This window comes from Littorina saxatilis, linkage group LG16, assembly GCF_037325665.1.
Source record: "Littorina saxatilis isolate snail1 linkage group LG16, US_GU_Lsax_2.0, whole genome shotgun sequence".
NCBI lineage: Eukaryota > Metazoa > Mollusca > Gastropoda > Littorinimorpha > Littorinidae > Littorina > Littorina saxatilis.
In genome coordinates, this window is record NC_090260.1 from 50112707 (window position 1) to 50139849 (window position 27143).

Genomic DNA, 27143 nt, shown 5'->3' on the forward strand with positions numbered 1-27143 from the left:
CAACACACACAGCTTACAGTCTGTCATTACACAACACACATCTTACAGTCAGTCATCACACAACACACAGCTTACAGTCTGTCATCACACAAAACACACCTTACAGTCTGTCATCGCACAACACACACAGCTCACAGTCTGTCATTACACAACACACACAGCTTACAGTCTGTCATCACACAACACACACAGCTTACAGTCTGTCATCACACAACACACACAGCTTACAGTCTGTCATCACACAACACACACACACAGCTTACAGTCTGTCATCACACAACACATAGCTTACAATCTGTCATCACACAACACACACAGCTTAAAGTCTGTCATCCCACAACACACACAGCTTACCGTCTGTCATTACACAACACACACAGCTTACAGTCTGTCATCACACAACACACACAGCTTACAGTCTGCCATCACACAACACACACAGCTTACAGTCTGTCATCACACAACACACAGCTTACAGTCTGTCATCACACAACACACACAGCTTACAGTCTGTCATCACACAACACGCACAGCTTACAGTCTGTCATCACACAACACACACAGCTTACAGTCTGTCATCACACAACACACACAATTTACAGTCTGTCATCACACAACACACACATCTTACAGTCTGTCATCACACGACACACACACCTTACAGTCTGTCATTACACAACACACACAGCTTACAGTCTGTCATTGCACAACACACAGCTTACAGTGTGTCATCACACAACACACACAGCTTACAATCTGTCATTACACAGCACACGCAGCTTACAGTCTGTCATCACACAACACACACACATCGTACAGTCTATCATCACACAACACACACCGCTTACAGTCTGTCATTACACAGCACACGCAGCTTACAGTCTGTCATCACATAACACACACAGCTTACAGTCTGTCATCACACAATACACAAAGCTTACAGTCTGTCATTACACAACACACAGCTTACAGTATGTCATTACACAACACACAGCTTACAGTGTGTCATTACACAACACACACAGCTTACAGTCTGTCAACACACAACGCACACATCTTACAGTCTGTCATCACACAACACACACAACTTACAGTCTGTCATCACACAACACACACAGCTTACAGTCTGTCATCACACAACACACACAACTTACAGTGTGTCATTACACAACACACACATATTACAGTCTGTCATCACACAACACACACAGCTTACAGTCTGTCATTACACAACACACACCTTACAGTCTGTCATCACACAACACACAGCTTACAGTCAGTCATCACACAACACACAGCTTACAGTCTGTCATCACACAACACACACAGCTTACATTCTGTCATTACACAACACACACAACCTACAGTCTATCATCACACAACACACACAGCTTAAAATCTGTCATCACACAACACACACAACTTACAGTCTGTCATCACACAACACACATCTTACAGTCTGTCATCACACACACAGACAGCTTACAGTCTGTCATCACACAACACACACAGCTTCCAGTCTGTCATCACACAACACACACAGACAGCTTACAGTCTGTCATCACACAACACACAACTTACAGTCTGTCATGACCCAACACACAGCTTACATATACAGTCAGTCATCACACAACACACACAGCTTACAGTCTGTCATCACACAACACACAGCTTACAGTCAGTCATCACACAACACACATATTACAGTTTGTCATTACACAACACACACAGCTTACAGTCGGTCATAACACAACACACACGACTTACGGTTTGTCATCACACAACACAAACAGCTTGCACTCTGTCATCACACATCACACACAGCTTATAGTCTGTCATCACACAACACACAGCTTACAGTCTGTCATCACACAACACACACAGCTTACAGTCTGTCATCACACAACACACAAAGCTCAGAGTCTGTCATCACACAACACACAGCTTACAGTCTGTCATCACACAACACACACACACAGCTTACAGTCTGTCATCACACAACACATAGCTTACAATCTGTCATCACACAACACACACAGCTTAAAGTCTGTCATCCCACAACACACACACAGATTACAGTCTGTCATCACACAACACACACAGCTTACAGTCTGTCATCACACAACACACACAGCTTACAGTCTGTCATCACACAACACACAACTTACAGTCTGTCATGACCCAACACACAGCTTACAGTCTGTCATCACACAACACACACAGCTTACAGTCTGTCATTACACAACACACAGCTTACAGTGTGTCATCACACAACACACACAGATTACAGTCTGTCATCACACAACACACACAGCTTACACTCTGTCATCACACAACACACACAGCTTACAGTCTGTTATCACATAACACACAGCTTACAGTCTGTCATCACACAACACACACAGCTTACAATCTGTCATCACACAACACACACAGCTTAAAAATTGTCATCACACAACACACACAGCTTACACTCTGTCATCACACAACACACACAGCTTACATTCTGGCATCACACAACACACAGCTTACAGTCTGTCATCACACAACACACAGCTTACAGTCTGTCATTACACAACACACACAGCTCACAGTCTGCCATCACACAACACACAGCTTACAGTCTGTCATCACACAACACACACACAGCTTACAGTCTGTCATCACACAACCCACACAGCTTATAGTCTGTCATAACACAACACACACAGCTTATAGTATGTCATCACACAACACACACAGCTTACAGTCTGTCATCACACAACACACACACAGCCTGCAGTCTGTCATTACACAACACACACAGCTTACAGTCTGTCATCACACAACACACACAGCTTACAGTCTGTCATTACACAACACACATCTTACAGTCTGTCATCACACAACACACACAGCTTACAGTCTGTCATTGCACAACACACACAGCTTACAGTCAGTCATCACACAACACACACAGCTTCCAGTCTGTCATCACACAACACACACAGGCAGCTTACAGTCTGTCATCACACAGCACACACAGGCAGCTTACAGTCTGTCATCACACAACACACACACACACACAGCTTACAGTCTGTCATCACACAACACACACAGCTTACAGTCTGTCATCACACAACACACAGCTTACAGTCTGTCATCACACAACACACACAGCTTACAGTCTGTCATCACACAACACACACAGCTTACAGTCTGTCATCACACAACACACACAGCTTACAGTCTGTCATCACACAACACACACAGCTTACAGTTTTTCATCACACAACACACAGAGCTTACAATCTGTCATCACACAACACACACAGCTTACAGTCTGTCATTACACAACACACATCTTACAGTCTGTCATTACATAACACACACAGCTTACAGTCTGTCATCACACAAAACACACAGCTTACAGTCTGTCATCACACGACACACACAGCTTACAGTCTGTCATCACACAACACACACAGCTTACAGTCTGTCATCACACAACACACAAATCTTATAGTCTGTCATCACACAACACACACATATTACAGTCTGTCATTACACAACACACAACGTACAGTTTGTCATCACACAACACACACAGCTTACAGTCTGTCATCACACAACACACACACAGCTTGCAGTCTGTCATCACACAACACACACCGCTTACAGTCTGTCATTACACAACACACAGCTTACAGTGTGTCTTTACACAACACACACAGCTTACGGTCTGTCATCACACAACACACACAGCTTACAGTCTGTCATCACACAACACACACACAGCTTACAGTATGTCATCACACAACACACAGCTTACATTCTGTCATTACACACCACACACAGCTTACAGTCTGTTATCACATAACACACAGCTTACAGTCTGTCATCACACAACACACACAGCTTACAATATGTCATCACACAACACACACAGCTTAAAGTTTGTCATCACACAACACACAGAGCTTACACTCTGTCAGCACACAACACACACAGCTTACAGTCTGTCATTAAACAACACACAGCTTACAGTCTGTCATCACACAACACACACAGCTTACAGTCTGTCATCACACAACACACACACAGCGTACAATCTGTCATCACACAACACACACAGATTACAGTGTGTCATTACACAGCACACACAGCTTACAGTCTCTCATTACACAACACACACAGCTTACAGTCTGTCATCACACAACACACACAGCTTACATTCTGTCGTCACACAACACACACAGCTTACAGTCTGTCATCACACAACACACAACTTTCAGTCTTTCATCACACAACACACAGCTTACAATCTGTCATCACACAACACACACAGCTTACAGTCTGTCATCACACAACACACACACACACAGCATACAGTCTGTCATCAAACAACACACACAGCTTACAGTCTGTCATCACACAACACACACCTTACAGTCTGTCGTTTCACAACACACACAGCTTGCAGTCTGTCATCACACAACACACAGCTTACAGTCAGTCATCAGACAACACACAAACCTTACAGTCTGTCATCACACAACACACAACTTACAGTCTGTCATGACCCAACACACAGCTTACAGTCTGTCATCACACAACACACACAGCTTACAGTCTGTCATCACATAACACACAGCTTACAGTCTGTCATCACACAACACACACAGCTTCCAGTCTGTCATCACACAACACACACAGGCATCTTACAGTCTGTCATCACACAACACACACAGCTTCCAGTCTGTCATCACACAACACACAGCTTACAGTCTGTCATCACACAACACACACAGCTTACAATCTGTCATCACACAACACACACAGCTTAAAGTTTGTCATCACACAACACACACAGCTTACACTCTGTCATCACACAACACACACAGCTTACAGTCTGGCATCACACAACACACAGCTTACAGTCTGTCATCACACAGCACACACAGCTTACAGTCTGTCATCACACAACACACACAGCTCACAATCTGTCATCACACAACACACAGCTTACAGTCTGTCATCACACAACACACACAGACAGCTTACAGTCTGTCATCACACAACACACACAGCTTCCAGTCTGTCCTCACACAACACACACAGGCATCTTACAGTCTGTCATCACACAACACACACAGCTTACAGTCTTTCATCACACAACACACACAGAGATTACAGTCTGTCATCACACAACACACACAGCTTACATTCTGGCATCACACAACACACACAGCTTACAGTCTGTCATTGCACAACACACAGCTTACAGTGTGTCATCACACAACACACACAGCTTACAGTCTGTCATCACACAACACACACAGCTTACAGTCTGTCATCACACAACACACACAGCTTACAGTCTGTCATCACACAACACACACAGCTTACAGTCTGTCATCACACAACACACACAGCTTACAGTCTGTCATCGCAAAACTAACAGCTTTCAGTCTGTCATCACACAACACACACAGCTTATAGTCTGTCATCACACAACACACAGCTTTCAGTCTGTCATCACACAACACACACAGCTTTCAGTCTGTCATCACACAACACACACAGCTTATAGTCTGTCATCACACAACACACACATCTTACAGTCTGTCATTACACAACACACACAGCTTACAGTCTGTCATTGCACAACACACATCTTACAGTCTGTCATCACACAACACACACATCTTACAGTCTGTCATCACACAACACACACAGCTTACAGTCTGTCATTGCACAACACACAGCTTACAGTCTGTCATTACATAACACACACAGCTTACGGTCTGTCATCACACAACACACACAGCTTACAGTCTGTCATCACACAACACACACACAGCTTACAGTATGTCATCACACAACACACAGCTTACATTCTGTCATTACACACCACACACAGCTTACAGTCTGTCATCACATAACACACACAGCTTACAGTGTGTCATCACACAACACACACAGCTTACAGTTTGTCATTACACAACACACATCTTACAGTGTGTCATTACACAACACACAGCTTACAGTGTGTCATCACACAACACACACCTTACAGTCTGTCGTTTCACAACACACACAGCTTGCAGTCTGTCATCACACAACACACACAGCTTACATTCTGTCATCACACAACACACGCAGCTTACAGTCTGTCATTACACACCACAAAACTTACAGTCTGTTATCACACAACACACAGCTTACAGTCTGTCATTACATAACACACACAGCTTACAGTCTGTCATCACACAACACACACATCTTACAGTCTGTCATCACACAACACACAGAGCTTACAATCTGTCATCACACAACACACACAACTTACAGTGTGTCATCACACAACACACACAGCTTACAGTCTGTTATCACATAACACACAGCTTACAGTCTGTCATCACACAACACACACAGCTTACAATATGTCATCACACAACACACACAGCTTAAAGTTTGTCATCACACAACACACAGAGCTTACACTCTGTCAGCACACAACACACACAGCTTACAGTCTGTCGTTACACAACACACAGCTTACAGTCTGTCATCACACAACACACACAGCTTACAGTCTGTCATCACACAACACACACACAGCTTGCAGTCTGTCATTACACATCACACACAGCTTACAGTCTGTCATTACACAACACACACAGCTTACAGTCTGTCATCACACAACACACACAGATTACAATCTGTCATCACACAACACACACAGCTTACATTCTGTCGTCACACAACACACACAGCTTACAGTCTGTCATCACACAACACACAGCTTACAGTCTGTCATTACACAACACACATCTTACAGTCAGTCATCACACAACACACACAGCTTACAGTCTGTCATCACACAACACACACACACACAGCATACAGTCTGTCATCACACAACACACACAGCTTACAGTCTGTCATCACACAGCACACACAGCTTACAGTCTGTCATCACACAACACACACACAGCTTGCAGTCTGTCATTACACATCACACACAGCTTACAGTCTGTCATTACACAACACACACAGCTTACAGTCTGTCATTGCACAACACACAGCTTACAGTCTGTCATTACACATCACACACAGCTTACAGTCTGTCATTACACAACACACACAGCTTACAGTCTGTCATTGCACAACACACAGCTTACAGTGTGTCATCACACAACACACACAGCTTACAATCTGTCATTACACAGCACACGCAGCTTACAGTCTGTCATCACACAACACACACATCTTACAGTCTGTCATCACACAACACACAGCTTACAGTCTGTCATCACACAACACACACAGCTTACAATCTGTCATCACACAACACACACAGATTACAGTGTGTCATTACACAGCACACACAGCTTACAGTCTCTCATTACACAACACACACAGCTTACAGTCTGTCGTTACACAACACACAGCTTACAGTTTGTCATCACACAGCACACACAGCTTACAGTCTGTCATCACACAACACACACAGCTTACAGTCTGTCATCACACAACACACAGCTTACAGTCCGTCATCACACAACACACACACAGCTTACAGTCTGTCATCACACAACACACACAGCTTACAATCTGTCATCACACTACACACACAGCTTACAGTCTTTCATCACACAACACACACAGAGATTACAGTCTGTCATTACACATCACACACAGCTTACAGTCTGTCATTACACAACACACACAGCTTACAGTCTGTCATTGCACAACACACAGCTTACAGTGTGTCATCACACAACACACACAGCTTACAGTCTGTCATCACACAACACACACAGCTTACAGTCTGTCATCACACAACACACAGCTTACAGTTTGTCATTACACAGCACACACAGCTTACAGTCTGTCATCACACAACACACACAGCTTACAGTCTGTCATCGCAAAACTAACAGCTTACAGTCTGTCATCACACAACACACACAGCTTACAGTCTGTCATCACAAAACTAACAGCTTACAGTCTGTCATCACACAACACACACAGCTTATAGTCTGTCATCACACAACACACACAGCTTATAGTCTGTCATCACACAACACACACATCTTACAGTCTGTCATTACACAACACACAACGTACAGTTTGTCATCACACAACACACACAGCTTACAGTCTGTCATCACACAACACACACAGCTTACAGTCTGTCATCACACAACACACACAGCTTACAGTCTGTCATTGCACAACACACAGCTTACAGTCTGTCATTACATAACACACACAGCTTGCAGTCTGTCATTACACAACACACACAGCTTACAGTCTGTCATCACACAACACACACAGCTTACAGTTTTTCATCACACAACACACAGAGCTTACAATCTGTCATTACACAACACACACAGCTTACAGTCTGTCATCACATAACACACACAGCTTACAGTGTGTCATCACACAACACACACAGCTTACAGTTTGTCATTACACAACACACATCTTACAGTGTGTCATTACACAACACACAGCTTACAGTGTGTCATTACACAACACACACAGCTTACAGTCTGTCAACACACAACACACACATCTTACAGTCTGTCATAACACAACACACACAACTTACAGTCTGTCATCACACAACACACACACAGCTTACAGTATGTCATCACACAACACACACAACTTACAGTGTGTCATCACACAACACACACAGCTTACAGTCTGTCAATACACAACACACACCTTACAGTCTGTCATCACACAACACACAGCTTATAGTCTGTCATCACACAACACACAGCTTACAGTCTTTCTTCACACAACACACATAACTTACAGTCTGTCATCACACAACACACACAGCTTACAGTCTGTCATCACACAACACACACAACTTACAGTCTGTCATCACACAACACACAGCTTACAGTCTGTCATTACACAACACACACAGCTCACAGTCTGTCATTACACAACACACACAGCTTACAGTCTGTCATTACACAACACACACACACACACAGCTTACAGTCTGTCATCACACAACACACAACTTACAGTCTTTCATCACACAACACACAGCTTACATATACAGTCTGTCATTACACAACACACACAGCTTACAGTCTGTCATCACACAACACACAGCTTACAGTATGTCATTACACAACACACAGCTTATAGTCTGTCATCACACAACACACACAGCTTACATTCTGTCATCACACAACACACACAGCTTACAGTCTGTCATTACACAACACACACAGCTTAAAATCTGTCATCACACATCACACACAGCTTACAGTCTGTCATCACACAACGCACATCTTACAGTCTGTCATCACACAACACACACAGCTTACAGTCTGTCATCACACAACACACAAAGCTCACAGTCTGTCATCACACAACACACAGCTTACAGTCTGTTATCACACAACACACACACAACCTACAGTCTATCATCACACAACACACACAGCTTACAATCTGTCATTACACAGCACACGCAGCTTACAGTCTGTCATCACACAACACACACACAGATTACAGTGTGTCATCACACAACACACAGCTTACAGTGTGTCATCACACAACACACACAGCTTACAGTCTGTTATCACATAACACACAGCTTACAGTCTGTCATCACACAACACACACAGCTTACAATATGTCATCACACAACACACACAGCTTAAAGTTTGTCATCACACAACACACACAGCTTACACTCTGTCATCACACAACACACACAGCTTACAGTCTGGCATCACACAACACACACAGCTTACAGTCTGTCATCACACAACACACACATCTTACAATCTGTCATCACACAACACGCAGCTTACAGTCTGTCATCACACAACAACACACAGCTTACAGTTTGTCATTACACAGCACACACAGCTTACAGTCTGTCATCACACAACACACACAGCTTACAGTCTGTCATCACACAACACACACACAGATTACAGTCTGTCATCACACAACACACACAGCTTACATTCTGTCGTCACACAACACACACAGCTTACAGTCTGTCATCACACAACACACAACTTTCAGTCTGTCATCACACAACACACACACAGCCTGCAGTCTGTCATTACACAACACACACAGCTTACAGTCTGTCATCACACAACACACAGCTTACAGTCAGTCATCACACAACACACAGCTTACAGTCAGTCATCACACAACACACAGCTTACAGTCTGTCATCGCAAAACTAACAGCTTACAGTCTGTCATCACACAACACACACAGCTTATAGTCTGTCATCACACAACACACACATCTTACAGTCTGTCATTACACAACACACACAGCTTACAGTCTGTCATCACACAACACACACATCTTACAGTCTGTCATCACACAACACACACAACTTACAGTCTGTCATCACACAACACACACAGCTTACAGTCTGTCATTACACAACTGTTACGGCTGGAATGTACGTGTGTATGTCTGTATGTATGTATATTTACTCCTATCAGAAATTGTGCGTGCTTCTCTCTGTTTACTACCTAGCCTTCACACACACACACACACTCCAACCAGGCACAAAGACAAGAACACGGTTACAGCCCTTTGCCCATGTACCTCTATTGAAATAATCAACACAACATAAACATATTATTTCCCATTCATTCTACAAATCACTCTCACTCAACATGAAAGTTATATTTCTGTCAATATACAGAAATCTAGCTGCACAGAAATACACACATGTTACTTTCTCATGCAGTCTATAATTCACGTGCACACACGTAGAACACTTCAAGCTTTTTTCCGTGAGAGCCTGTCTGTCTCACTACACACGAAGTCATTGTCTCAGGCAATACTTCTGTCAATACTCATTTTTGTTACACACAGATAGAAAAACCACGAACGCTCTACGTCTCGTGTTTGTTTACTTGGGGAACGTATCTCCGCACAGCTATCTCGCTGGTTGCTTTTTGCCAGTCGTACTCACACATTCAGTGGCACGTACTGATCCACCCCACCCACGCAAACTGTCTTCGCGTGGTGGAATGGGACGGGGTCCCCATTCTACAGCGCTTCACGCTGACTCCCTCCTGCGCTCCCGCAGCTCACGGCTCGGGACGTAAGGGCGGAACCTCCCGTCTCGTCTCCCCACTTCCGCGACCCCCTCGGCCCGGGATGCTAAAAACACAAGTTTAAACTACCATAAGTCTCCATACTTGAATAAACTTTTCTGACATTCTTTATCACTACCGTCAACTAACTTATGCGGTTACAGTATATACACCCGCTTACTCATAAGCGACTTCATTTCCGAAAAAACATGTAAACATTCCCTTTTCAACAATGGCTGACAACCGCGCACGCTTTTCAGCCAATTCACACATGACTCTCCCGGTCATTTCTCAAGTCAATATTTCCGAGCAAAATAATATCTCCGAGCAAAATATCAATTCAATAAATACCTGTAAACACAGCAGTTGAATCCTGCGATTCAATACCGCGGCACGAGTCCAACGACCTCTAGCGCCCGGTGAGAAACTTTACCAACAGAAGACCCTTCTTCTACCTTCAGTGGTCTGTAAAGCTCTGTCCGTGTAATGTCTATACAACGCCACCTCAAGTCAATACTCTTCTCTGATTGGTCACATCTCACACGTGACATCACTGCACTGTCCGGACAATATTTCACCGCACTGCGCCTACTCAAAGTTCGTGGCCCATGAAATCTTGTACACCTGCGTCACATAACTCCAATATACAATTATGTGCAAATCCGTTTGTCACAACAACACACAGCTTACAGTGTGTCTTTACACAACACACACAGCTTACAGTCTGTCATTACACAACACACAGCTTACAGTCTGTCATCACACAACACACACACATCTTACAGTCTGTCATCACACAACACACAGCTTACAGTCTGTCATTACACAGCACACGCAGCTTACAGTCTGTCATCACATAACACACACAGCTTACAGTCTGTCATCACACAACACACACAGCTTACAGTGTGTCATTACATAACACACAGCTTACAGTGTGTCATTACACAACACACAGCTTACAGTGTGTCATTACACAACACACACAGCTTACAGTCTGTCAACACACAACACACACAGCTTACAGTCTGTCATCACACAACACACACAACGTACATTCTGTCATCACACAACACACACAGCTTACAGTCTGTCATCACACAACACACACAACTTACAGTCTGTCATTACACAACACACACAGATTACAGTTTGTCATCACACAACACACACAGCTTACAGTCAGTCATCACACAACACACAGCTTACAGTCTGTCATCACACAACACACACAGCTTACAGTCTGTCATCACACAACTTACAGCTTACAGTCAGTCATCACACAACACACAGCTTACAGTCTGTCATCACACAACACACACAGCTTACAGTCTGTCATCACACAACACACACAGCTTACAGTCTGCCATTACACAACACACACGGATTACAATGTGTCATTACACAGCACACACAGCTTACAGTCTCTCATTACACAACACACACAGCTTATAGTCTGTCATTACACAACACACACAGCTTACAGTCTGTCATCACACAACACGCACAGCTTACAGTCTGTCATCACAACACACACAGTTTACAGTCTGCCATTACACAACACACACAGCTTACAGTCTCTCATTACACAACACACACAGCTTACAGTCTGTCATCACACAACACACACAGTGTACAGTCTGTCATCACACAACACACACAGCTTACAGTGTGTCATCACACAACACACACAGCTTACAGTCTGTCATCACACAACACACACAGCTTACAGTGTGTCATCACACAACACACACAGCTTACAGTCTGTCATCACACAATACACAGTGTACATATGAATCAAACCAGTCGCACTGACGTCACACATTAAACGTAGATACCATCCACCCACACTAGTATCACACCACACATTGGATGTATAAAAAGCTATGCTGGGAATTGTTTCATTAGACAGATTAGTCGGGATTTGTATGGTGTTTTATACGATAGTAGTTCACACGGTGGTTATTTACACGACGATATTTGGCACTATGGTAATTCATACGTTTGTACATGTAATTCACAAGATAGTAATACACATAATAGTAATTCTAATTGTGGTAATTCACATAATAGTAAGTGACAAAATAGTAATTCACATGGTGATATTTCACATGATAGTAATTCACAAGATAGTAATTAAAATGATAGTAATTGGCAATATAGTAATACACATGCTAGTAATTCACACAATAGTAATTAATTCACACATTAGTAATTCATACAATAGTAATTAAAATGATAGTAATTGGCAATATAGTAATACACATGCTAGTAATTCACACAATAGTAATTCGCATGATAGTAATTCACACGATAGGGATTTCTAAGATAGTATTTCACACAGCAGTAATTCGCATGATAGTAATTCACATGATAGTAATTTACACGATATTAATCACACGATAGTAATTCACACGATAGTAATTCACACGATAGTAATTCGCACGATAGTAATTCGCATGATAGTAATTCACAGGTTAGTAATTTACACGATAGTGATTCACAAGATAGTAATTCACACGATAGTGATTCACAAGATAGTAATTCGCATGATAGTAATTCACAGGTAAGTAATTTACACGATAGTGATTCACAAGATAGTAATTCACACGGTGGTAGTTCACATGCCAATAATTCCCATGATAGCAATTCACATGGTGGTTATTAACAACATGGTGATGAACACGATGTTAACTTACACGATAGTAATTTACACTTTAGCCTGGTTTACATAGTGGTTTACACAAAAAGGAATGTCTTTTGGACTAACCGTCGTATTTGCAGACTTTCTTGCTGCTCCAGGCATGCGTGTGTGTAGCGATCAGCATTAGCATCACAGCTGTAGTTACCCCCATTGCTGATGAGAGAAACAAAACAGTGTGACATGATCTGGTTTGTCTTCCAAGTTAAAGGCAAAGTTCTTTCGTGAAAACTGTAACAAATGTTCCAACGACTTACCTTTCTTTTTGTTTAAGTCGAACGACTGGTTGATATATTTACAGTGCAACTAAAGCTGGGCTGTCTTCCATTGTTACGTGAAAACTGTCGTGCTTATGTCGCTAGCCTCTTGATCCCGAGTCTATCTGAAGACAGTTCTGCCCTCCTCTGACAAAACGCAGTAGGAGCGAAAATCTCGTTTCGAGAAAAAACGCGTTTTTCTGTTCTGAGCTTTTTTTAATTTAAAACAAAAGCTTTCTTGCTGGAAATGTTACTGGAATAAAGCGTCGGGATGATTTCTGAATTGATTTTGGTCCATTTAAAAAAAGTGATAAGATTAAAAAAAATTATATGCAAATTAGTTACTTATTGTGTTCTGTCGGTGTTTTCTTTCAACTCGGGTTTGTTAAAAACAACGGCAGAACACAGTATAATGGAAGTTACTGTTGCCGGTGTTTTCTTGTTTCTTTATGCTTGTTTAAGGTAGTGAGCGATCACAGCAACAGTTCTCGCTGAGTTCTGCTTTAATAATTGTATGCGAGAAATTCATTTCTTACTGGGAAACCTTTAGCAACAATGACTAAATAACTCTGATATTAATCATGCTTTTACGATTATTTTTTTTACCTGATTGCGTATTGAGACCCTTTAAAGGAAAGCTGCGACGCGTTCTTGTTTTTTCCCCTTTTGATTCCTGATCGTTTGGCAGATTTGCAATTAATCTAAATAAGATTAGAGTGTAAACTATTTTTTTTTAACCTCAGTTGCATGCAGGTTTGCTACTACCGTAAAATCTCTAGCATAAGCCCACCATCTAGCAAACGCCCACCCCCCATTTTGGGCCAAAAGGTGTGCACAGGGGTAACTACCTAGCAAACGCCCACCCTGCTTTTTTCAAAGAGACTATAGGCTCTATTTCACTAGGATTTGTGCAGACTGTTCTAAAAGTCATCTTTTTCCCCTTCTTTACCTTTTCGTGTTTCTTTCCTTTTTTCTTATTCTTTGTCCCCTCTCCTCACTCCCACCCATCGTTCATGTTTTTTCGAGTATCTCTTCTCTTTTTTTTTCCTAAGTTTGTGGGTTTTTCTTTCTCAGAAAGATTGGGCCTTTTGAAGACAAAATCCAAGTTCAGTTAACGTTTCATTTCCAAAGACGATCGTGTAATTTCTTCCCTGTACAGAAAGAAAGGACTTCATTGGTGTTGACATTTCGACATTTCATCAAGTTTCTTTTTCCCGGAATTGTGATGTTATTGTTTGTCCTTGCAAAGGTCTGGCGATTTTCTTTTTACTTTATAAATTTATATGAATGACTATGCTCGTGTTGTTTTCAGAAGAGCCAGTCCTTTTCTTCCTCTCTCTCTCTCTCTCTCTCTCTCTCTCTCTCTCTCTCTCTCTCTCTCTCTCTCTCTCTCTCTCTCTCTCTCTCTCTCTCTCTCTCTCTCTCTCTCTCTCTCTCTCTCTCTCTCTCTCTCTCTCTCTCTCTCTCTCTCTCTCTCTCTCTCTCTCTCTCTCCCTCTCTCTCTCTCTCGTCTCTCTCTCTCTCTCTCTCTCTCTCTCTCTCTCTCTCTCTCTCTCTCTCTCTCTCTCTCTCTCTCTCTCTCTCTCTCTCTCTCATGGTTGGCCTTCTTTGCCTCAAAGTCCTTTTTTTTTCTTTTTTCCTTCACTTCTACTCACACGACCTAACTTACATGCTTTCGGGGTTTGTATTCACTCAATTACACGGTTGAGCACAAAACTTACTTTGTGCAAAGGGGTCTATCCCTAGCAAACGCCCACCCCCCAATTTTGCCCTAAATCTGTGCACAGGGGGGGTGGGCTTATGCTAGGGATTTTACGGTACAATTATTTTTTGCCTTATTTTTTTTTCGTGTGTGGCTTGGAGCAAACCTTTTTCATAGGTCTTTTCTTTTCTCAGTCAAATGTGTACATTTTTAAATTAACAAACTTGATAAGTAAACTAATATGTTTAAGTAAATAAATAAAAATAATCATAACATAAATGTATTCCTAATGTTCAGCTCAGTTTCCAATAATACACCCTAATCTAACTTTTTCCCATATTTTAATTTTCCAATGGTCATTTTGGTGATTAAAATACAATAGTTCACAAAATAAATATAATAATTTTTCAAACTTTCCCTAAAATAACCTAAAAATACATTTTCTTCATTCAAAAAAATGGCAACATGTATTTTCTTATAAACAAAATCTGTACATATTTTCCAACCCTTCATCACCTCTTGGCAACTAAAAAAGAAATGTTCAAGGGTGTCTAATTCATTACAAAATTCACATTTATTCGATGTTCGTAATCCCATTATGTTTAATAAAATATTGGTTGGATATATTCTATGTAATAATTTCCAGTGCAGCAGACGTAATCTTTCTTCTTTTGTGCTGTTAACAGCCAATGTATCAATTGGAGATTGGATTTCCCTTCTTTGAGTCATGTGACGTCAGAGGCCGACAAAACTTTATAATTTGGCTTTTCAGGTTGACCGAAACTTCAAAGGAACTAAAAAACAAAAAACGTCATGTGTTTGATTGCATGTGTGTGTGCTGTTCAATGTCAAAACAACAACAAAGTGCGTACATGACGTGTGTTTTGTAGTTCCTTTGAAGTTTCGGTCAACCTGAAACGCCCAAATATGAAGCTTATGTGTTTGATTGCATGTGGATTGCATGCATGTGTGTGTGTGCTCGTTCAATCGTCAAAACAACAACAAAGTCATAAGTACCTGAAAGGAATTCGATCGATACATAAATGTTATTTGCGTGTTTGACCAAAATATGACATTTTACACAGATCTCGACAGTCATTGTTCACCTCGACCGCTAGCGCGGTCTCGGAGAACAATGACTGTCTCGATCTGTGTAAAATGTCATATTTTGGTCAAACACGCAAATAACGTATAATAACCAGTTTCTCTTATCCAAATCTACATTATGTTTTCGTTTCCAAAAATCACAGGCACTCGGAATCTGGACATCAAGATCAACTAAACATGCTCTAATAAACTTTGCTGTTATATTTCCACCATTAATAATGAAATCCTGCAATGTAAAATATTGATATGGTAATGTGTCAGTACGTCTGGATTTAAGTGCTGTGCATAATGCATTATATTCAAACTGTCTGGATGGTGTATAACCCACTTTTTCACATAAATCTTCAAAAGAAATAATAATACCATTTTCATTCATGACATCCTTTACAAATGAGATATTATGTTTTATAAAATCTTTAAAAAATAGGCATTTATGTTTAAATTGAATATTCATATTGTTCCAAATGCATTGGTCCTTCAAATGTACTGGTTCAAAATTATACTTTTCACAGAAAACACTTTTATTGTCAAGCCAAGTTAATAACACTTGTTTCCAAAACAATGATCTGTAACTATTGAGGCCATTCATCGTTTTCGAAGATGCATTTGAGTCAAAGCACGATAAACCAATGCCCAGACATGCCAGACAATATCTTGGAATAACAGACCAATACTTTTGTGTGGAGTTATGCAAATTAACAAGCCAGGAAATCATAAATGAGTTGTGCATATCTACTACGTTTATCATATTCAAACCACCAGAATCTTTTTCTTTACACATAACTGTTCGTGTAAACTAAGTACTCTGCCTTCGAACAGACGATTGGTACCTGTGTATCCCGATAGATATTTCAGCGCGCACGTGTGTGTGTGTGTGTGTGTGTGTGTGTGTGTGTGTGTGTGTGTGTGTGTGTGTGTGTGTGTGTGTGTGTGTGTGTGTGTGTGTGTGTGTGTGTGTGCGTGCGTGCGTGCGTGCGTGCGTTCGTGAATGTGTGTGTTGAACAGTGTTTTTTTTTATTCATTCTCTGTTTCAATGTGTTTTTATTTACTCTCTTCCGACTCCTTTAAACATCATTTTAACCCTAACCTCCCCCCCCCCACACACATACACAGATACGCAAGTGCGCGCTCTCCCTCTCTTCTTTCTCTCTCTCTCTCTCTCTCTCTCTCTCTCTCTCTCTCTCTCTCTCTCTCTCTCTCTCTCTCTCTCTCTCTCTCTCTCTCTCTCTCTCTCTCTCTCACTTTCTCTCGCCCGGAGTTCACAACTGTGTTCTGCCGATGTTTTATTTGAACTCGCGTTTGTTAAAAAAAAAACTATCGCATATGCAGTAAGGGAAGTTGCTGTGTTCTGCCGTTGTTGTTTGAGAACTTAAATCGTTTTAAATGGACTTACTTTTTGATATCTCAGGAACTGAACGTAATTGAGACTTAACATTTACTGACAACATGTGCGCATAATGATGACAGAAATGGACTTACTGTGTGTTGTCAGAGGACGGCAGAGTTGTCAGAGGACGGCAGAGTTGTCAGAGGACGGCAGAGTTGTCAGAGGACGGCAGAGTTGTCAGAGGACGGCAGAGTTGTCAGAGGACGGCAGAGTTGTCAGAGGACGGCAGAGTTGTCAGAGGACGGCAGAGTTGTCAGAGGATGGCAGAGTTGTCAGAGGACGGCAGAGTTGTCAGAGGACGGCAGAGTTGTCAGAGGACGGCATAGTTGTCAGAGGACGGCAGAGTTTTTAGAGGACGGCAGAGTTGTCAGAGGACGGCAGAGTTGTCAGAGGACGGCAGAGTTGTCAGAGGACGGCAGAGTTGTCAGAGGACAGCAGAGTTGTCAGAGGACGGCAGAGTTGTCAGAGGACGGCAGAGTTGTCAGAGGACGGCAGAGTTGTCAGAGGACGGCAGAGTTGTCAGAGGACGGCAGAGTTGTTGAACACTTGACAAGAGAAAGACAAGTGAGTGAAAGGCTCAAAGCTTTTCAAGGTGGAGGCACGAGGGGAATGTATACGAGAGGTGCAGGGTTACGCGTCACTGCCTACTGTGCATGGTACGCTCGCACATAAAAGGCCTTTGTGTGAGTGGATTCATTTTTAACACTACTAATCTGCATTGCATTGTGCTGGTCACTTTTACATATACTGTCACCTGAATACTGCAATAATCTGTCCACTTCAAATCTTGAAAACCACACGCTCCTAGCCACGGAACTCTCGATCGTGCGCCAAACACTGACGTATACACAGCAATAAAAACTTCTTCGATCGCCGCGCTAGCGGGCTTCCTCTCTCTCCCCCCCCCCCCTTCTCAATCTCTCTCTATCTATCTCTGTAACCTCGTACCAATGTATCTGTAGTGTTTTATTTTCGAAGCATAATTGTAAAGTTATGATGTTGCGCTATATAAATGCTCATTTATTATTATTATTATTCTCAAAAACAAAAGGAGAATTTCATTTGCTAGTCTTTTTTACCTGTATTGTCAAACATGTTGAGAACAGAACAAGTTGACAACGTCGGTTCCTTAGGTCTGCATGCTCGTCGGTTGGTCTGTGTGTAACAACTGCCTTATCTTTCGCTACAGTGGCCCCCCCTTTTCACACCCCCAATTTAAGACTCCCTTCCTTTTAAGACATGGCCTTGCTTTCTTAGGTTTCTTGTTTATTGCCTCTGAAATGTTACCCCTAGTTTAAGACCCCCTCGATCCTTTTTAAGATCTGATGTTCTCAATGTTTTTTAAGGGTCTTTATAGGGGGTTCCACTGGATCACTTTGGCTTACCGCCTACAGACTACGCTTACCGTAGCGGGTGCAACAGCAAAACAGTGTACGAGGTCCAGTCTGCATCTCCGTCCGTCTGTACACCAACCTTTGAACACAGCATCACAAGTTCACACACACACACACACACACACACACACACACACACACACACACACACACACACACACACACACACACACACACACACACACACACACACGTCTGGAACAACCACTATCACACTGCCCACTCTGGCACCACCATTTGCACTCTTGCACCACTTTTGGCACCACCATTCTCACACACACACACACACACACACACACCACACACACACACACACACACACACACACACACCACACACACACACACACACCACACACACACACACACACACACCACACACACCACACACACCAAACCACACACACACACACACACCACACACACACACACACACAAACACACACACCAAATCACACACACACACACACCACACACAACACACACACACAAATAAATGTTGACCAGGGTGGGAATCGAACCCACGACTTGGGATTTATCCGTCTTTGATTACTGCGCTCTTATCCCCACGGACACGAATAGTATTTATACAGTTCTCATTGAACGATTGCTCACTAAGGACAAAAACAACAAACCTGGGTCGGTGCCTGGACCACAGACGTGATGATCGCTCAGTGGGTCGGTGCCTGGACCACAGACGTGATGATCGCTCAGTGGGTCGGTGCCTGGACCACAGACGTGATGATAGCTCAGTGGGTCGGTGCCTGGACCACAGACGTGATGATCGCTCAGTGGGTCGGTGCCTGGACCACAGACGTGATGATCACTCAGTGGGTCGGTGCCTGGACCACAGACGTGATGATCGCTCAGTGGGTCGGTGCCTGAACCACAGACGTGATGATCGCTCAGTGGGTCGGTGCCTGGACCACAGACGTGATGATCGCTCTGTGGGTCGGTGCCTGGACCACAGACGTGATGATCGCTCAGTGGGTCGGTGCCTGGACCACAGACGTGATGATCGCTCAGTGGGTCGGTGCCTGGACCACAGACGTGATGATCGCTCAGTGGGTCGGTGTCTGGACCACAGACGTGATGATCGCTCAGTGGGTCGGTGCCTGGACCACAGACGTGATGATCGCTCAGTGGGTCGGTGTCTGGACCACAGACGTGATGATCGCTCAGTGGGTCGGTGCCTGGACCACAGACGTGATGATCGCTCAGTGGGTCGGTGCCTGGACCACAGACGTGATGATAGCTCAGTGGGTCGGTGCCTGGACCACAGACGTGATGATCACACAGTGGGTCGGTGCCTGGACCACAGACGTGATGATCGCTCAGTGGGTCGGTGCCTGGACCACAAACGTGATGATCGCTCAGTGGGTCGGTGCCTGGACCACAGACGTGATGATCGCTCTGTGGGTCGGTGCCTGGACCTCAGACGTGATGATCGCTCATTGGGTCGGTGCCTGGACCACAGACGTGACGATCGCTCAGTGGGTCGGTGTCTGGACCACAGACGTGATGATCGCTCAGTGGGTCGGTGCCTGGACCACAGACGTGATGATCGCTCAGTGGGTTGGTGTCTGGACCACAGACGTGATGATCGCTCAGTGGGTCGGTGCCTGGACCACAGACGTGATGATCGCTCAGTGTGTCGGTGCCTGGACCACAGACGTGATGATCGCTCAGTGGGTCGGTGCCTGGACCACAGACGTGATGATCGCTCTGTGGGTCGGTGCCTGGACCACAGACGTGATGATCGCTCAGTGGGTCGGTGCCCGGACCACAGACGTGATGATCGCTCAGTGGGTCGGTGCCCGGACCACAGACGTGATGATCGCTCAGTGGGTCGGTGCCTGGACCACAGACGTGATGATCGCTCACTGGGTCGGTGCCTGGACCACAGACGTGATGATCGCTCAGTGGGTCGGTGCCTGGACCACAGACGTGATGATCGCTCTGTGGGTCGGTGCCTGGACCACAGACGTGATGATCGCTCAGTGGGTCGGTGCCCGGACCACAGACGTGATGATCGCTCAGTGGGTCGGTGCCTGGACCACAGACGTGATGATCGTTCAGTGGGTCGGTGCCTGGACCACAGACGTGATGATCGCTCAGTGGGTCGGTGCCTGGACCACAGACGTGATGATCGCTCAGTGGGTCGGTGCCTGGACCACAGACGTGATGATCACTCAGTGGGTCGGTGCCTGGACCACAGACGTGATGATCGCTCAGTGGGTCGGTGCCTGGACCACAGACGTGATGATCGCTCAGTGGGTCGGGCTCAGTGAGTTATCGTTGATTGAGAACTTTATAAACACTATTTGTATCGTATCTTTCAAGCGAGCACAGTGGCCGTGGGGATAAGAGCGCAGTATTCAAAGACTGTGAAATCCCAAGTCGTGGGTTCGAATCCCACCCTGGTCAACATGTATCTGTATGTGTGTGTCAGTGCTGTTGTGCTGTTATGCTGTGTGGTAGTGGTGCTTCCAGGCTTGTGTCTGGATGTGGGTGTGTCAGGTGTGTGTATCAAAGTTGTTGCCAGTGTGTGTGTGTGTGTGTGTGTGTGTGTGTGTGTGTGTGTGTGTGTGTGTGTGTGTGTGTGTGTGTGTGTGTGTGTGTGTGTGTGTGTGTGTGCCAGAGTGAGAATAGTGGAACCAAAATGAGAATGTGCCAGAGCGAGTACCAGCGTGGGAATAGTTGTGCCGGAGCGTGTATGAGTATGATGGTGTGTCTGTGAAAGTATGTGCGTGGTATCAGAGTGAGAATGGTGGTGTCAGTGTGTGTGTGTGTGTGTGTGTGTGTGTGTGTGTGTGTGTGTGTGTGTGTGTGTGTGTGTGTGTGTGGGGGTGTGTGTGGCTGTGTGTGTGTGTGTGTGTGTGTGTGTGTGTGTATGTGTGTGTGTGTGTGTGTGTGTGTGTGTGTATCAGTGTGGAGGTAAATTACACACAATTGAATCGGCACCCATCGATGTGATCTGGCACAAGCCTTTACGGGTACACAAGCGTTGCACACAGCGGGTGCACGTGCTCTTTCTGGTGTTCAAAAGGCGGTATGTCTCGAAATGTGCATACACATAGAGTGTGAGGATTTTGTGAAGGTTGTCACAGGCGATGGGGACTTGGACCTATCAATCTGACCCCGGGCAACACATAGAGTGTGAGGATTGTGTGAAGGTTGTCACAGGCGATGGGGACTTGGACCTATCAATCTGACCCCGGGCAACACATAGAGTGTGAGGATTGTGTGAAGGTTGTCACAGGCGATAGAGACTTGGATCTATCAGTCTGACCCCGGGCAACACATAGAGTGTGAGAATTGTGTGAAGGTTGTCACAGGCGATGGGGACTTGGATCTATCAGTCTGACCCCGGGCAACACATAGAGTGTGAGGATTGTGTGAAGGGTGTCACAGGCGATGGGGACTTGGATCTATCAATCTGACCCCGGGCAACACATAGAGTGTGAGGATTGTGTGAAGGTTGTCACAGGCGATGGGGACTTGGATCTATCAGTCTGACCCCGGGCAACACATAGAGTGTGAGGATTGTGTGAAGGTTGTCACAGGCGATGGGGACTTGGATCTATCAGTCTGACCCCGGGCAACACATAGAGTGTGAGGATTGTGTGAAGGTTGTCACAGGCGATGGGGACTTGGATCTATCAATCTGACCCCGGGCAACACATAGAGTGTGAGGATTGTGTGAAGGTTGTCACAGGCGATGGGGACTTGGATCTATCAATCTGACCCCGGGCAACACATAGAGTGTGAGGATTGTGTGAAGGTTGTCACAGGCGATGGGGACTTGGATCTATCAGTCTGACCCCGGGCAACACATAGAGTGTGAGGATTGTGTGAAGGTTGTCACAGGCGATGGGGACTTGGATCTATCAGTCTGACCCCGGGCAACACATAGAGTGTGAGGATTGTGTGAAGGTTGTCACAGGCGATGGGGACTTGGATCTATCAATCTGACCCCGGGCAACACATAGAGTGTGAGGATTGTGTGAAGGTTGTCACAGGCGATGGGGACTTGGATCTATCAATCTGACCCCGGGCAACACATAGAGTGTGAGGATTGTGTGAAGGTTGTCACAGGCGATGGGGACTTGGATCTATCAGTCTGACCCCGGGCAACACATAGAGTGTGAGGATTGTGTGAAGGTTGTCACAGGCGATGGGGACTTGGATCTATTAGTCTGACCCCGGGCAACACATAGAGTGTGAGGATTGTGTGAAGGTTGTCACAGGCGATGGGGACTTGGATCTATCAGTCTGACCCCGGGCAACACATAGAGTGTGAGGATTGTGTGAAGGTTGTCACAGGCAATGGGGACTTGGATCTATCAATCTGACCCCGGGCAACACATCGATCAGCCGTTTGGATGTTTCTAAACGGCTCCACCCCTATCAACAATTGTTGATCTCGGAACGGCTCTACCCCTATCAACTATTGTTGATCTCGGAACGGTGGGCGTAGTGGCGTGGTGGTAATACGTCGGCCTCCTAATCGGGAGGTCGTGAGTTCGAATCCCGGTCGCTTCTGACTGGTGGGTTAAGAGTGGAGAGTGTTCCGATATTCCAGGTCAACTTATGTGCAGACCTGCTAGTGACTTACCCCCTTCGTGTGTACACCTGCTAGTGACTTAACCCCCTTCGTGTGTACACCTGCTAGTGACTTAACCCCTTCGTGTGTACACCTGCTGGTGACTTAACCCCCTTCGTGTGTACACCTGCTAGTGACTAAACCCCCTTCGTGTGTACACCTGCTAGTGGCTTAACCCCCTTCGTGTGTACACCTGCTGGTGACTTAACCCCCTTCGTGTGTACTCCTGCTAGTGACTTAACCCCCTTCGTGTGTACACCTGCTAGTGACTTACCCCCCTTCGTGTGTACACCTGCTGGTGACTTACCCCCCTTCGTGTGTACACCTGCTAGTGACTTAACTCCCTTCGTGTGTACACCTGCTAGTGACTTAACTCCCTTCGTGTGTACACCTGCTAGTGACTTAACCCCCTTCGTGTGTACACCTGCTAGTGACTTAACCCCCTTCGTGTGTACACCTGCTGGTGACTTAACCCCCTTCGTGTGTACACCTGCTAGTGACTTACCCCCCTTCGTGTGTACACCTGCTAGTGACTTAACCCCCTTCGTGTGTACACCTGCTAGTGACTTAACCCCCTTCGTGTGTACACCTGCTAGTGACTTAACCCCTTCGTGTGTACACCTGCTAGTGGCTTAACCCCCTTCGTGTGTACACCTGCTGGTGACTTAACCCCCTTCGTGTGCACACCTGCTAGTGACTTATCCCCCTTCGTGTGTACACCTGCTAGTGACTTATCCCCCTTCGTGTGTAGTGACTTAACTCCCTTCGTGTGTACACCTGCTGGTGACTTACCCCCCTTCGTGTGTACACCTGCTAGTGACTTAACCCCCTTCGTGTGTACACCTGCTAGTGACTTAACCCCCTTCGTGTGTACACCTGCTAGTGACTTAACCCCCTTCGTGTGTAGTGACTTAACTCCCTTCGTGTGTACACCTGCTAGTGACTTATCCCCCTTCGTGTGTACACCTGCTAGTGACTTATCCCCCTTCGTGTGTACACCTGCTAGTGACTTAACCCCCTTCGTGTGTACACCTGCTGGTGACTTAACCCCCTTCGTGTGTACACCTGCTGGTGACTTAACCCCCTTCGTGTGTACACCTGCTGGTGACTTAACCCCCTTCGTGTGTACACCTGCTAGTGACTTAACCCCCTTCGTGTGTACACCTGCTAGTGACTTATCCCCCTTCGTGTGTACACCTGCTGGTGACTTAACCCCCTTCGTGTGTACACCTGCTGGTGACTTACCCCCTTCGTGTGTACACCTGCTAGTGACTTACCCCCCTTCGTGTGTACACCTGCTGGTGACTTAACCCCCTTCGTGTGTACACCTGCTGGTGACTTACCCCCCTTCGTGTGTACACCTGCTAGTGACTTAACCCCCTTCGTGTGTACACCTGCTAGTGACTTACCCCCTTCGTGTGTACACCTGCTAGTGACTTAACCCCCTTCGTGTGTACACCTGCTAGTGACTTAACCCCCTTCGTGTGTACACCTGCTTGTGACTTAACCCCCTTCGTGTGTACACCTGCTAGTGACTTAACCCCCTTCGTGTGTACACCTGCTGATGACTTACCCCCCTTCGTGTGTACACCTGCCAGTGACTTAACCCCCTTCGTGTGTACACCTGCTAGTGACTTAACCCCCTTCGTGTGTACACCTGCTGGTGACTTAACCCCCTTCGTGTGTACACCTGCCAGTGACTTAACCCCCTTCGTGTGTACACCTGCTAGTGACTTAACCCCCTTCGTGTGTACACCTGCTAGTGACTTAACCCCCTTCGTGTGTACACCTGCTGGTGACTTAACCCCCTTCGTGTGTACACCTGCCAGTGACTTACCCCCTTCGTGTGTACACGCAAGCACAAGACCATATGCGCACGGAAAAAATTCCTGCAATCTATGGCGGAGTTCGGTGGGTTATGGAAACACAAAAATACCCAGCATGCCTACTCAACGAAAGCGGAGTGAAGCTGACTATGCTCTCAGATGGGCAAACGAGCTCACACGTGACCAGAAAATTCTGGAACTGAAGAAGAAGAAGATCTCGGAACACTGGCAAGAAGAAGGTGGTTCCATTTTTGTGAAAATAGAAACAAATCGCCACAATTCTAAAAGGGGAGCAGCGTATGGTTACCTTGGAGCAGTACTTGCATCATTGCCTGCCTGTGGTGTTTAAAGCTTAGCGCCACCAACGGGTACTTGAGGGTTGATGCTACACCACAGCAATGTCCCGTTTTACACAGCTTTCAAATCAATCTAATTTCTAACAGATTAGGATGTCTGTTGTTCCGTTCACTATATTTTTTCCTGAATCCTCCGAGAAAACCGTTACGAGAACCCTGATGCTGCTGTCCGAGAGTAAAAGAGGGTCATTGAGGGCATCGTGCATGCGTCAGTCAGTGGGAGGGGGATAGCGTGTCTGTGGATCTGTGTGTGTGTGTGTGTGTGTGTATGTGTGTGTGTGTGTGTGTGTGTGTATGTGTGTGTGTGTGTGTGTGTGTGTGTGTGTGTATGTGTGTATGTGTGTGGATCTGTGTGTGCGTGTGTGTGTGTGTGTGCATGTATGTTAGCGTATGTGTGTGTGTATGTGTGTGTTTGTGTGTGTTTGAGTGTGTGTTTGTGTGTGTGTTTGTGTGTGTGTGTGTGTGTGGATCTGTGTGTGCGCGTGTGTGTGTGTGTATGTGTGCGTTTGTGTGTGTGTGTTTGTGTGTGTGTTTGTGTGTGTGTGTGTGTGTGTGCGTGTGTGTGCATGTGTGTGTGTGTATGTGTGTGTGTGTGTGTGTGCGTACGTGCGTACGTGCGTGTGTGCGTGTGTGTGTGTGGTCGGGTGAGGGTGGTGGTTGGTGTGTCTGTGTGTGTGTCTTAAAATGTATGCGTGCGTGCGTGTGT

General features: G+C 45.0%; 1 protein-coding gene across 5 annotated transcripts in view; it reads right to left on the bottom strand.

The window, feature by feature from the left end:
- LOC138951204 (uncharacterized) overlaps positions 1-27143 on the bottom strand; it is a 336181-nt gene that overhangs the window by 34304 nt on the left and 274734 nt on the right. For 2 of the 5 annotated variants that reach the window (XM_070322862.1, XM_070322858.1), the window contains exons 1-2: positions 18349-18487; positions 13873-13959 (exon numbers count right to left, since the gene is read on the bottom strand). The exons of 1 other annotated variant lie outside the window; for it this stretch is intronic. In XM_070322862.1, the coding sequence (XP_070178963.1) occupies positions 13873-13957 (85 nt within the window). In that variant the 5' untranslated portion in view covers positions 13958-13959; positions 18349-18487. Of the gene's footprint in view, positions 1-13872; positions 13960-14060; positions 14131-18348; positions 18488-27143 lie in introns of those variants that run through there. 2 more of the 5 variants (XM_070322859.1, XM_070322861.1) reach the window with 2 other exon arrangements.